Source organism: Oryzias latipes, chromosome 12 (genome assembly GCF_053564925.1).
Source record: "Oryzias latipes strain Hd-rR chromosome 12, Olatipes_Hd-rR_3.1".
NCBI classification, from domain to species: Eukaryota; Metazoa; Chordata; class Actinopteri; order Beloniformes; family Adrianichthyidae; genus Oryzias; species Oryzias latipes.
Window position 1 is genome coordinate 6,328,798 of NC_136248.1, and position 14,144 is coordinate 6,342,941.

General features: G+C 42.1%; 1 protein-coding gene across 2 annotated transcripts in view; it reads right to left on the reverse strand.

The window, feature by feature from the left end:
• Nucleotides 1-3,938: 3,938 nt before the first annotated feature.
• Nucleotides 3,939-14,144, reverse strand: part of tln1 (talin 1) — a 77,138-nt gene continuing 66,932 nt past the window's right edge. For both annotated transcript variants that reach the window (XM_078955969.1, XM_011482023.3), the window contains 6 exons: nt 13,797-13,921; nt 13,394-13,519; nt 12,986-13,048; nt 12,707-12,889; nt 5,614-5,739; nt 3,939-5,178 (listed from right to left, as the gene is read on the reverse strand). In XM_078955969.1, coding sequence (XP_078812095.1) covers nt 5,044-5,178; nt 5,614-5,739; nt 12,707-12,889; nt 12,986-13,048; nt 13,394-13,519; nt 13,797-13,921 — 758 coding nt within the window. In that variant the 3' untranslated portion in view covers nt 3,939-5,043. The remainder of the gene's footprint in view (nt 5,179-5,613; nt 5,740-12,706; nt 12,890-12,985; nt 13,049-13,393; nt 13,520-13,796; nt 13,922-14,144) is intronic.

Sequence of the window (14,144 nt, forward strand, 5' to 3'; positions counted from 1 at the left end):
GAGCTGGAGATCTGAGCAGAAATGTTCAACCACAGAGAACAAAAAACACCCAGCTGCAGAAAGGCTGGATCCGGTTCTGGACCTTTGTTTCTTCAGAGTGTGTGATGATCTCAGTGATGAGACTCAGAAGATGCAGAACAAACTGATGAAGCCGCTGGTTCTGGTTTGTCAAAGAAGAGTCTGACATCACACTGGAGGGAACTGCATACTTTCTGTTTCTAAACTTTATTCCTATTAGGTGTTTTCTGTTTATCATTATTTACATACATGGAGCATCACACACACACAAACACACACACACAAAATACACAACAGGGCATTTTTGTTCTTTGTTAATGCAAAGCTTTAGGTGTAGACATACTGGTACCAGTTGTCACATTTTTTGATGAAATTGAATCGTATCAATTTAATTTGCAACACCAATGTTTCTGTTGAGTCCATATCCATCCACTCATCCTTCCTGGGAGGGTCCACTTTGTTCCATTTCTTAGTCCCAGCCTTCTTGCCTACCAACAAGGAAATCCTGACCAGGTAAAGATATTCATTCAACACAGTCTTCATTCATTTATCTTCTTAACCCGTATTGTCCGTTTAGAGGTCACAGGGCTGCTGGAGCCTATCTTAGTCACCCATGGGCAAAGGCAGAGGACATCCTGGACAGATCACCACTCTGCCGCAGGAGTCTTCTGTGTTCCCAGTTGTGGAACCCTGTTGGGCAGGTGGTATCCAAGAAAATTTTTTAACCCTTGTGCTATCCTAGGCACTTTAACGTTGGGAGTTGGGTCATCTAGACCCACTAGACAGTGCTCTGAACCTTTTTTCTTCAATGATTTGTGATCTTCTCTGCTGTCCATGGATTACATGAAATCCCCTCCACCTTTATCCACCTTTGTCATGGTAGGGAGAACATGTCAATGTCAGGATCGGGTCATCTGGACCCTATAGGATAGCACAAGGGTTAAAACAGCGTAGGATTTTAGAACATGACCAAAATATGTGTGGTTCCCTTCTGGGCTTCCACACTGTCTCCAACTAGATTGTGGAGTTTTTACTTGTTTACTTTTTATTTGGGGCGTACCATGTGAGCTTCTTCCAAATCCCTTCCATATTTGAAGAGCACCGTGTGAGATGCATTTTAGACTCATCTTCTGTCAGCTCAGACTCCCATTCACTTTGAATGTGGACTGATGTGGAATTGCAAGGTGTGATGAAGCAGCTTTTTTCATAAGATTTATTTGGAATGGTACAGAAGCCTGTACTTACTTAAAAACTATCAATATTTACAATAAGTGACTGAAATGAAACAATTTTTCCTGAACTGTTTGAACTGAACTTAAACTCTCAATTTAAGCCAAACTAATGCAGAAAATAGTTGAGGCGTGTAATTAAGCTTTATTCCGCAATTTACAAAAGTTGACTTTCCATGGCAGTTCTTTACAGCTTCTTTTAATTATTGTTTTAGAAAACTGCCATCCAAAGTGAGTTCAATGAATCACCCATTTCAATGCATGCCATGCAATGTTAAGTGATCCTTTGCCCCGTGCAAAAAACATCTCTGGCATACCACCTTAAAGTCTTTTCAGAAAACCATATTTCTGCTCAAAAAGCAAGAAAACAAAATCCGTACATGTTGTCATATGGGAGGTGTAACGAAATCAAACCCAAGTCCACTACACACAGCGGGATGAGCCACAACAAAAGAACTCACTAGGAGAACGGGACACAATAACCAAATGAGAGACCAGTTTACATGTTTATTCTGCACAGCCAGCCTCTCCACACAGTGCAGCTTCCGCCTCTTTTTAGCTTTTTATTTGCTCCAGCTATTCCACCTCTCATCTGATCGTGCTATCTTAGATGAGCCCACCCTTACACTGACGTGTTCTCCCTACCATGACAAAGGTGGATAAACGTAGAAAGATTTCATGTAATCCATGGACACCAGTGAAGATCACAAATCATTGAAGAAAAAAGGTTCAGAGCACTGTCTAGTGGGTCTAAATGACCCAACTCCCAATGTTAAAGTGCCTGGGATAGCACAAGGGTTACATTTCAGAATATTAATTTAACATTTTGTAATTATAAGTGTCTTGAAGTTGAATATATCCATTTTAAAAACCCGCTAACTCCCTTTTGGGTTCATGGGGGGCGGGGTTAAACCCTGAACAGGTTACCAGTCTGTCTCAAAACCACACACTCACGCCTTTTAGAGACAACAGTTAACCTCTGAAGCATGATTTCTGGACCGGGAGGAAGCCGGAGTGCCCGGACAGAAGCCCCTGTGATGAAACGTCCACACTGTCCCCGGAAACGCACGTTCATGTGATCCCTTCCAATGAAAAGTCGATGTAAACACGTGGAAATGCGCGTTCACACATACAGTAGCTACGCAAATATTTTTGGACCTTTTTCAGGCTATGTACAAAATGCTATTGAACGCATTGAAAGTTAAACCAGTTTAAACTTTGACCAATCAGGAACTCTCATTTGGTATTGATGTATAGATGACACCCCTTTTATTAATGTAGGTACTGACTGTTTAAAAATTCAGGAGGAGGAGCAAATGACAAGTGCGGTTTGTGTCCGGCTGAAATTCTATGACACCAAGTCTGTCATATATCAGAACAGAGCTGTGAAAGAAAAAGCCTGGAACGACATTCACAGGATTTGCACCCTTTGACATTTTGCGTCGAGCCTCTTCCAACTGTAGGTGGCGGACATGAGTTAGTAAACAGTAGCAAAATAAAGGAGAAGCCCCTTCCAGCTTGACCAGTGTGAACGCAATGGGCTGGACGCGCATTTGAGAACCCGCGGTGTGAGCGTGGCTACAAATGCAGGAAAACATACAAACTCTTCACAGAAAGGGTCCCAGTTGGAATATGAACCAGAGACCCGAGGACCCAGCCCTGCTGCATGGATGCAACTTCAAGATGTCGCCTGGATTAATGGAAACCTTGACTGACCTAGAAAATAATAAGGTTTTCTTTAAATTCCTATAACTGTAATACAGCATAATGTCCATCCATATCTTTAGCCCTTGTGCTATCTTGTGGGGTCCAGATGACCCCACTCTGCCTTGGAGGCACGTTAACGTTGGGAGTGGGGTCATCTGGACCCCACAAGACAGGTACCAGCTTGTTCAGCGCACTTGTAGTGTCCAGATGACCCCACTCCCAATGTTAACGTGCCACATTAATGTTGGGAGTTGGGTCATCTAGACCCCACTAGACAGTGCTCTGAACCTTTTTTCTTCAATGATTTTTGATCTTCACTGGTGTCCATGGATTACATGAAATCCTCTTCACCTTTATACACCTTTGACATGGTAGGGATGACACGTCAATGCAAGAGTGGGGTCATCTGGACCCCACAAGGTCGCAAATGTGTTAAAAATTGTTCATTTTTAAAAATCCATGCATCTTCTGTCCCCACTTTGTCCAGTTGAGTCTTTTCCAGCTCCATCGGGGTGAAGGTAGGGTTTACAGACAGACAAACCTATTCTTCAGGGACAATTTAAGGTTAAGCATGTTTTTGTCCAGTGGGAGAAAGACTGAAGAAACCCCACATGAGCATGGGGAGGACTCGCAAAGTCCACACAGAGAGGTCCCATCTGGCCTTTTCACCATGAGGCATCGATGCTAATTACACAATACAGGTTGGTTTCTTTTACCTAATAGGTTTCTGTGTAACCCTTGTGCTATCCTAGGCACTTTAATATTGGGAGAGACAAGACAGTGCACTGAACCTTTTTCTTCAATGATTTGTGATCTTCACTGGTGTCCATGGATTACATGAAATCCTCTTCACTTTTATCCACCTTTGTCATGGTAAAGACGACACGTCAGTGTAAGGACAGGGTCATCTGGACCCCATATGATAGCACAAGGGTTGACAACTTTGTATGACCCTACAGTATAAGAAGAAAATCACACCAAATGTTTCCGTGAAATCTGGCTTTATTGAATATATAAATCTCTATTACAGTGCACATCAGGGGTTCTGCTGTGCACCTGCATGGTAAAGTCAATGTGAGTTAAAAAGGGGGGGAGGGGGATCTGGAGTGATCATGGTCATATAATCATTCAGTTTGTTTTACAATCGAGTGATAAAAGCAAAGCTACTCGTGCTGTTACAGTTCGGAGTGCTAAACCGCTGCACTTCTGGCCAAAAGGACAGCACTTAGATTCCATAGATTCCTAATAAAAGGCACTTGATAAGCACAGCCACAGGTGCTTGTGTACTTTAGAAGCATGCAGGCTGTGGGCCCATTTCACAGACGGACCTCAGTGGAATTATCTTTGATTTGGAGGCGCCGCTGCTTACACAGAGAACAGTTCGGCATCACACAGTTTGGCACATATGCTGCTGAGGCAAACACTGAGGAAGGTCATCACCAATGTCAAAACAATTTTTAAACTTTAAATATATGGCTTGATAATCTTTAAACAATAGTTTTGTAAAAAAAAAAAGAGAGACTGATCTTAACCCTAACACAAAGGAAGACCCCTGTTTAATATATTCTATAGCTCGTTCCTAAAACAAAGAGAAATAAAACACTGATTTGCATGTTTGTTTTAGTTCATCATTTCTGAATCTTAAACCTGAACATGTTCATGTATTTTTATAGTCACGACTGAGCGGGACCTCTGTGAAACCTCGGACCACTTTAGAAGAAACCACTTCCTGGTGCTCTCTGGAAATGTGCTTAGTAAAAACAAAAGCGCGACAAAAACATTGCATAGACGAGCTGAAATGTTTGCTGAAGCCCTGACAGCGTTTGCCTTCCATCTTCACCAATGAGATGTAACAGTCTGACGGTGAAGACGAGGACTGGAATCAAAAAAGGAGGAAAATGACGTCCAGACAGATCCAAAGCGCTGATAACTTAATAAGTACTGAAAGGATCGTGATATTAGCACATCAATAATGTAAAATCTGTTATTAAAAAGAGAGTTAACGAAGAACCGTAAGGCTGCACATGTGAGGCATGGGCAGGAGGTCCGAGCGGCACTGCTTTTGGTTTGCTCGGGGCTCCGCATGCTCTCACTGGTCGTGGCTGTCCTCTCGCAGCTCAGAGGGCAGGAACTTGTACTGCTGCTGCCTGATCATGGCCAGCCTCTTCCTGGCTTCTTCCAGCTCCTTCTCTTTCCGCAGCATCTCCTCCTGAGCGGCGATAATCTGCAGGACCAAAGAATTCATCAGTGTTCAGAGCAAAAGGAAGCTTAAAAGCCACATGTTGGACTAAAACAATTGTTGTTTGTTGTCCAACTCTTGACTGACTCGTCTCAGTCATCCCTCTACTTTTTTTGGTTTTAATGAGGTTTTTTTTTGTCTTTTTCTCTGGTTTTTGCCTCACTCTTTTGCTTTTTCTTCTCAGTCTATTGTCTTCCAAAAAATGCTTGAGAGCCAAACATCAGGCAAAATATACTTTTGCTGTTTGTTGTTGCACTTTGTGGTTTTGGTCTCTTTGCTGTCTCAATCTGTTGATCACCTGTTGGTGTCTCGCTGCTTGTTGTCTTTAAGAATTATTTGTTCTTCTCTTCTCTGTGTCGTTTGTCATTCCTATGTTTTCTCTTTCTGTGTGTCGTTCAGTCTTTGGGATCTCTGACTGACCTGAGCTATGCCTCCCACCATCTTGCTCTTCACCACCACAGCCTGGTCATCCTCAGCGTCGAACGCTGCCTTCTGGGCGGCCTTCACCAGGTTATCCGATGCTCTCTTCACAGCATTTCCTGCAGCCTGCAGAACAAACAAACAAATTCAGGATGTTTGACTTTAAACACAATTTTTTCCTAAAATGAAGCGCTGAGTAAAATCCAAGTTGTTTTTTTCCACAGAGAACAGCTTAACCTTGTGCGAGAACAAATAAGAATCCTGGGGCACATTCACATGATGAACAGATATCGCACAAGTTTGATGGAAGACAAAGACTTCTGGGAGCTGTAGAGAATGTAAAACAATCTCCCGGAGAGCTCCACAGACATACTAATAAGGGAATAATCACTTCCAGTTGTGTCTAAGCGGACGACCTCAGCAGTTCTGCAACAGTGTTTAGAACAGCTGTAAAAGGCAAAGATGAGCAAGCAGCAGAGCAAGACGACTCAAAAGCCAAGCACTTCCTCTTATTGCAGTCAACTTCTCCTTTTTTGGCTCTGTGGGCTCAAGCAGCAGAGAGCTGGAAGGAGGCAGGATGCAGAGGGATGTCAGCTTCTTCCATTTGTTTATCGTTGTCTGTGGTTCACTTGGCTCCATCATGCAGCTTAACACCAAGCAGCTCCGTTTAGCCGTCTTGGTCCAACCATCAAATTCACCTTAAAGAGTTTCTGATCAAGCAGGCTGATCTTTTCAAAACGTTGAATCCATTGATAAAAGAGGGAAAAAAAAGAAGGAAAAAAAAACGCTCTATGAGCATTCGCTTATTTATGCCATCCCAGCTCAGTTCAAAACAGAAGCGAATTTATGAATTTCCTGTTCAAATACACGACAAAGCTGCAGGTGAGGCACCAGCCACCCATGCCTTCCCTGCCACGCACACACTGACTGACGCATGCGTTTTTCTGTTTGGGTCTTTCTGTCATAAAAGCCACTTTATCTCTAATAACTTATCCATTTTTTTTATTTCTTACCAGCTGTCTGATTACATTGGTGCCAGTTTGTGAACTATTTACCGTAGTCTTTTTATCCGCTAAAATGCGCATTAGAAATACACTCGGTGAGGCCTGCAGTACACATGCCTCAAGACAGAGGGCGCCGGTGATCCCAGAGAATGAGACCCCGCAGCTAAGGAATAATAGAATTAGTGGTAGCAAGTCAAAGGCAGCCGTCCAGTTCTTCTTTAATATTGTTTTGCATCATTTTCTAAATGTAGGATTACGTTTCTAAACTCAGGAATTTGTTCAGACACGTCTCTGGCAGTGATCTCCATGGAGACAGAGAGACTTTTAAAACTGAAGAATGAAAAGGAACACTTCAAATAACAGCTTTTCCATGTGTTTCTTCGGAAGGAGAGGGACACAGACTTTATTCATATGTAAAAGTAGGTCAATAACAATTTTGGTGATTATTTTCAATGCTATAGTTTGTAAACGGAGGAAAAATTAAGACAATTTTTAAAAAACAGACTCTCGCTGTTGCCAATCAAATGGTGAATAAGCTGCTCTGTGGGGGTCATGTGTTTGTAAATCTAACTGATGATGTCACTGGTTTCTAACGACACCTAAATGAGGCATCATTTTGGCAAACTAAGAATTCAGAGTGTTCTGTGATTCATACACCTGACCTTCCATCCTCAGGAGAAAGTTGAATATCTGCTAAATATTAAACGAGTTTGGCAGCCCTCTTTAAGCTCTACTTATCGACATGATTCTCTGATTGTTTCTGCAGCATCTTTGCCTGCCATCCGTTCTCAAGCTCCACCTCTCAACGAGAGGCTGCCGCATAATCAAAGAGGATGTCACAGTTAGGACTGAGCAATTACAGCCTTAAAAAGCTTCATGGCATGGAGGCAGAGCAAATGCTTCGGTGTAATCATAGATCCAGACTAATGTTTCCAGTTCTTGATGCCATAAGTGGACTGGGCGGATTGTTTCCAGAGCCCCGGTGGACATAAATGTATGGGAATTACTGAGGTGGCAGCTGCAGGCCCAGAAGAGGAGGAGATAAGCCGGCGCTGATTGGATCAGAGAATATGAGCTGACCCGGACAGGCCCAAGCACTTGCAGCTAGCATCCACTTGGCCTTAAAGATAGTATTTTTGGGGGGAAGAGGGGACAGGAGATGTTTGTGCTTTCTGATATGGCTCACAAGTGACTGCATCAGTTACACAGAAAGGTCACAGCAGCCTGAATGGATGACATCAGTTTGACCAGTTCACTCCAAGTCAGGGCTTCTGCAGTTCATGAAAAAATGTAGTTTTTAATTCTTTCTTTGTTGTAGAATTTTATTTTTAATAATAGTACTAAACACAAATATACAAAAACACTCAATCATGACTTGTTTTAGCTGTAAAAACAATAAAAACCTTTGCTTTCGGTTCCCTGTCCTCCATTTCTCTGGAAACGGCCTTTAAATTCTGGGGCAGCCCAGCAGAACCACTGAAAAAGCCGAGCATCAAAGTCCCACTGCTAAATATAGAGGATGCTAATCCTTACAAAGCAGCATGATGTGTTCCTGCAGCTCTGAATGTTTAAGTCCAGATTGCTTACACACTTTGGGTATGCTCTGGATTTTCGACAAGCTCAGCTGCTGCAGCATGTTTCAGTGTTAACCAGCAGATACTGTACATCAGTATCATCAGCATAGAAATTTTATAAATGCAGCACACGTACACTGTGAAAAAAAAAAACATCTTTAAAGGAAAATCTACCTAAATCTAAGTTTGGAGGCGCTAAATAGTTGTTTCTATGCAGTTTTTATCAGAGTAAATATGTAAAGCTGAAAATCGGCACCAAAATAGTTTGTAATACATTGATGCTTAAAAGAGCCCCTTTCAAATAAATGTTTAAACATTTTTTTTGTATTTTATTCTCACTGAAATATCAGACTTAAAAAAAATCAATTTTTTAAAATTTCGTGCAAACTTTAAAGGCCCACTCTGATGAAAATGATGCTTTTTGTGTAAAAATTTTCTGATGATGGAGGACATATATAAAGAAAATTAAGCTCTAAATTATGTTTCTGAGAATTTCTTTTTTCAAATCGTTGTGAATCAGGAGCAGATGAAAAACTGCACTTGTAAAAAGATCGTTTTGTGAAGAAAACGGAGAGGGGAAGGGGGGCGGGCTTTGTCTGTGCCAACAGTCCCACCCACAACTCAGAGGTGAATTTCTAAAGAACTCCTGCTGCTCTGCAGAAACTATGTCCTGAAAAACGACATGGGTTTTTGGATTTTGGCTAAAAAGGGCATTGTCTTAATTAAAAGCCCTCTGGGAAAACTTTTACAATTAATCAAAAGATGATTGGAGTGGGACCAAACAGTGAAAGCAAAACTTAAACTTAAAAAAAAACAAAGCAAAATAAGTTGAGCTTGAGTCAAATCAGTGGCATCTCTGACCTGGTTGGTGGTGAATCAGTAACTGTAATCTGATTTCAGTTCTATTATCAGCTAGTTGCCAAACAATGGCAGTTCTCTAGTCGGATTTGCTTCACATACATTCATCAACTGTTTGGTGACATAACACTGAAGTAGCTTTAGTGTAGGCCTGCACAATATACCGCAAATTTATCGTTATCGCAATATCCAGCTCTGCAATATGCATATCGCAAAAGACGGCGAATATCGCAATAAATCGCAAACCCAAAATGTGTTAAAACAATCTTCTAGCAGCTTGAAGCATTTAACGAATCAAATAAATCCCTTTATGCTTTGACCAATCAGATGGACGCCTATTATGTTAACCCTGGTCCTGAAGAGCCTCAACCCTGCCTGTTTTCCAGCTCTCCTTAACCAGCTTGCTGTTGATTGGCTGACTCAAGTGATTTCACATCCTGATTGACTGAACACACCTGATTTTGGTTATCATTATCGAGCAGTCTAGGGAGAATTGGAAAACAGACAGGGTTGAGGCTCTTGAGGACCAGGGTTAGCCACCCTGACGTTTGTCCCCCATGTCGATGAGGGTCATTTGGAGTATAATTTTTTAACTGTTGCAATGAAATGGGAATGATGTTTTTGTTTATTTTTCCATTTGTTTATATACCGCAAATTATACCGTTATCGCAATATTAATCTCTAATATCGCATATCGCAAGTTTTCCTCATATCGTGCAGCCCTACTCAGGAGAGAATTGGCCTCAGGATGAGAGTGACACTGACAGTGTCACTTAGACGTGCGCCTATAAGTTACTGCTGCTCTCAGTGACTTTTTTTTTAACTCTCTCTCTCCGTGACTTTTACCGGTATGTTTTTTTAACCAGCCCTGTTAGTGCTCTTACTACCATATTGTTGCCGTGTTACTGCCGTGTCACAGGCACTGTTTGGAAGCAAAGCTCAGGTATATTATTAAAAATGTGAAAACTCTTTCTGTGTACCGTCTTTCTTTGTAAGTGTTGAACCTTTCCTGCGATTAATTTTTTCTTTCTGACGGTGGTTGGAAAATGCAGGTGTATCTTCTTTTGGGGTTCACTTCCCCGTTCGGAACCTCAGAGCCTCCATAGCGGGTTAATAAAGAATCATTCACAGCTCTTCCGGGGGAAACCTTCTTTTATTACAGTTCCCCTTCACTCTGTATATCAAACATAAACGCGCACCCCCAACACACTTCCGCTGTGTGCTCTCTCTCCCTCTTGCACTGCATGAGTTCTCTCTGCCTTCCGCTGCACGCGCTCCCTCCTCTTTCTTACACATGCACACCATTTCAGCACATACACATCCTCATTCTACAACACGTTTCAATGTGGGCACATGCGGCTTACGTATGTAAAAAATGTCTTATCCTTTAAAAATGGAATGCGGTGCGGCTTATAACCAGGTGCGCTCTATAGTCCGGTATTAGTCTGAAGACAATTTTTTTTACAACTCCAATACCTGGGTTTCCCCATTGACTGCAGTGGTTTTTCCATGGGGAGAAAAATGTTTAATAGGCCTGCACAATATACCGCAAATTTATCGTTATCGCAATATCCAGCACTGCAAGATCCATATCGCAAAAGACAGCAAAAATCGCAATAAATTGTAAACCTTAAATGTGTTAATACAACCTTATGGCAGCTTGAAGCATTTAACAAATCAAATAAATCCGTTTATGCATTTGACCAATCGGATGGACGCCTTCACGTTGTTGACCAATCAGGTGGAGGCCTATGATGGTAGATGTTTGTCACCTATGTCGACGAGGGTCATTTGGAGTATAATTTTTAAACTGTTACAATGAAATCAGAATGATGTTTTTGGTTATTTTGCCATTTGTTTATATACCGCAAATTATACCGTTATCGCAATATTAATCTCTAATATCGCATATCGCAAGTTTTCCTCATTTCGTGCAGCCCTACTTTAGGGTGTTTGACTCTGCTTACTTTTCAGTAAAAGCTGCTTCATGCTTTGGGTTTGACTGGAGTTCTAAAGCTGTAATATTATTAATTAAGTGACAGAGCTTAAGTCAGTTACATCATGACGTCCTCCTTACTCAGAACACGAACCTTCCTGATAGACTCCATGTCCGATCCTGTGAAGCTCAGCAGACTTCCAGACATCCGTTTTTTTTTACTAAACTTCAGTTTGTTTCAATCACAGCTTGGAATTGATCATTGCCAACACAAATTGTTAAAACCAAATATTTCTATTGAACAAATATAAAATGGATGCTTTGTTTTCTGCTTTTGATGACGATTATCCAGCTGGTATTCTTAACTGTCCGTGTTGTTATATTTAGTGTTGTAAGCAGACTCCAGCTCGTCACAAAGCTGCATGAGGTTAGCTGTCTTCTTACTCAGCTTTGAGACAACAGGTGACTTCAGTGACACCAGTGATCTTCTCGTAACAAGAGCTTCACTGAAGCGATAATATGTCTTTCACTCAGATTTAGCTTTTAAATTCCTCATTTTTCGGATCTATTTACTGATTTTGCAACTTAAAGCAAAAAAAGTCTCGATAACAGTAAGTCAAAAAGGGATTAATGTTCTTTTGATTCTTTTAATAAACACAAAAAAATAGATTAGAGATAAAGAAAGAGGCAATAACAAAAACGTTCTTGGAGGTTTCTCACCATTGCAGACATATATTTACAAATGACTTATTTTGAATGGACACATACATGCACACATCAGACACATGTTGGTGCACAGGCTAGCAGACATCTAAGTGTATGTTTGTCCACTAAAATGTCCACCAAAGCTATAGAATGTAGAAAGAAAGGTGCAACCCCAGGGGCAAGACAGAGGGTGCCTCTGTGATACCCACAGAGGCAGAGGCAAGGACCCCTGCCTTCCACCCCACCCGCCCTCAGAGGAGGGCAGCATTGAGAGGTGGAGGCTCCTGAATGGAAGAATGAATGGTAAGCCGGGACTGACAGCAAGTCCATGATGGAAATCAGAGTGGCCCAAGACACAAAGGCTTAGACCAGAACCAGGCACACTGAGACCCCTCCTCCAGATGTCATGTGGTAGAAGATCCCCCTAAGACGTTTTCAAAGAAGCTACAGTTATCATGCTGACAGCAACGAGCTAATAGAATGACAAAGTGTTGATGAACAGCAGCTGTCGCATTTCGACCATCTGACTCCAAATCTGAAACCACCACAGGTCTGCAGATGACCTCAGCATCCATCAGAACGTGCATCAGGCTCAAAGCACCTCTCATGTTTGGAACAAAGATGATCTAACAGAGGGGAGTGTTCACTCAACAACATGGTTTCACACCTCCACACAGTCACTGAAAGCATGAAAGCGATCATGACAGAGTGGAACTTCTTCACTTAGAGATGACCTTTGTTTTGGAGAAGGAACAGGTAAGTTGATGTAAATGATCAAAAATAAGAAAATCTCAACCTTGATGGCCCCTAAAGATAACCTATTCAATGAGAAGAGGGGCTTTTAGTGTTACGGAGAACAACTTTATGTTCATTTCTGTACTCAATTATAAGGAAAAAAGTTACAAGTACTGAAAAAACTAGTCAGTAATGAGAGTTAATGGAATTCACTACTTTCCACCCCCGGCTAAAACATCCTCCAGGATTCATCCCAGCTTATATTGGCAGAAGTAACTGACCTGGAGCCTCTTCATCGTCTGGGAGTCTTGGTCAGCCTTGACCTTGCAGGCCACCAAGAGCTGAGCCGTGGAGGCCGCCACCTGTTTGGCAGACGAGATGAGCTTCTCCTCGCTGGCGTGTCCCTGCACCGCCGAGTTAGCTGCCTCGCACAGATTGTTGGTTGCTGCTGCAACCATCCGAGCCTGGGGGGGTCAAAGGGCATCAGCACCAAGACATTCAGAGGAAACCAAAGAAAAAAGAAAAGAAAAAAACTCCTTCATTTGAGGGATCAGACTTACAGCGGAAATCAGGCCCTGAGACCACTGACCATCATCCACCGCGTTGGCTGGGATTGCTCCAACCTGGAAACACAGACACACTCGGACTGACATTTGATTTTTGCACGAATCATGAAAAAAATAAATGAAATGAATGGTTTATGTTTGAAGAGTGAAAAGGATTTATTATTGGTTGGTTTATGACATCACACCAGACTTGGTAAAACTGAGCTGGAATGTTTTTCTTCATTGTTACTTGCTTGTTGGCAAAAAATATATATATATTCTGAGTTTTGGGGTTTTATTTTGTAGTTCTGTAATACACAAATGAAATATTGAAGAGAAATAAAATTGTGATCCAAAAACAAAAAGTTCTGAGGCAAATTGTGAAGCGAATTGTGTATGGCTCCATCCCTGCTTCAGACGTACCTTCCCTTGAGCCACGAGCTCTCTCTGTGCTGCTGAAGCAGCTTTGACCAGAGCACTCGTGGCAGCTGCGATGGACTTGGCTGCCTCCAGAATCTGCTCCTCAAAGTTCAGGCTCTCGTCGGCTTCCTGTTGATGAGGGAAAGCAACCAAAAGCAGTTTCAGATCATGTGGCGACTTTTGGAGGAAAATCAAGGAGTTCAGAGAAGACCAAACGTCCACAGGGTTGGTCTTCATGCATGAACTTATTGTTTAGAATAACAGAGAACATGAAAAACTCCAAATGTCAGCAAGGTCAGTGGAGCAGGGAGCCCAGAGGATGTTGGACACGCATGCTTCATGTAACCCCACGCTAAGGTTAACAAAGCCAGCACGGATGCCTCTGCTCTGTAAAAAGCTCTCTAACCTTGGGTTTGGTCCTCGGCCTCAGCTGCTCCAGTTTCTTGGCAGCTGCTTCGATAGCTGCCGCTGCCCCCAACAGTTCATTCTCTGCGATGACAGTAGGATCCTCGGGATCCACCCATTCTGTTCCTACGGGACACAAATATCACACTGGCTCAGCCCAGGCCTGAAGGCATTGTCATCCAGGTTCCAAACCTTTACAGGAAGCTCAGACTCTCCTCTAAATCTGCAGAATTTAAATACCATGCAGATAATTTTTTAGATCAACACTCCACCTTTTTATATTGATCAATAAATGTAAATAAACGTCTTAGCGGTCTCACCTGATTTATTGATCGTGAAATCTTAAGCC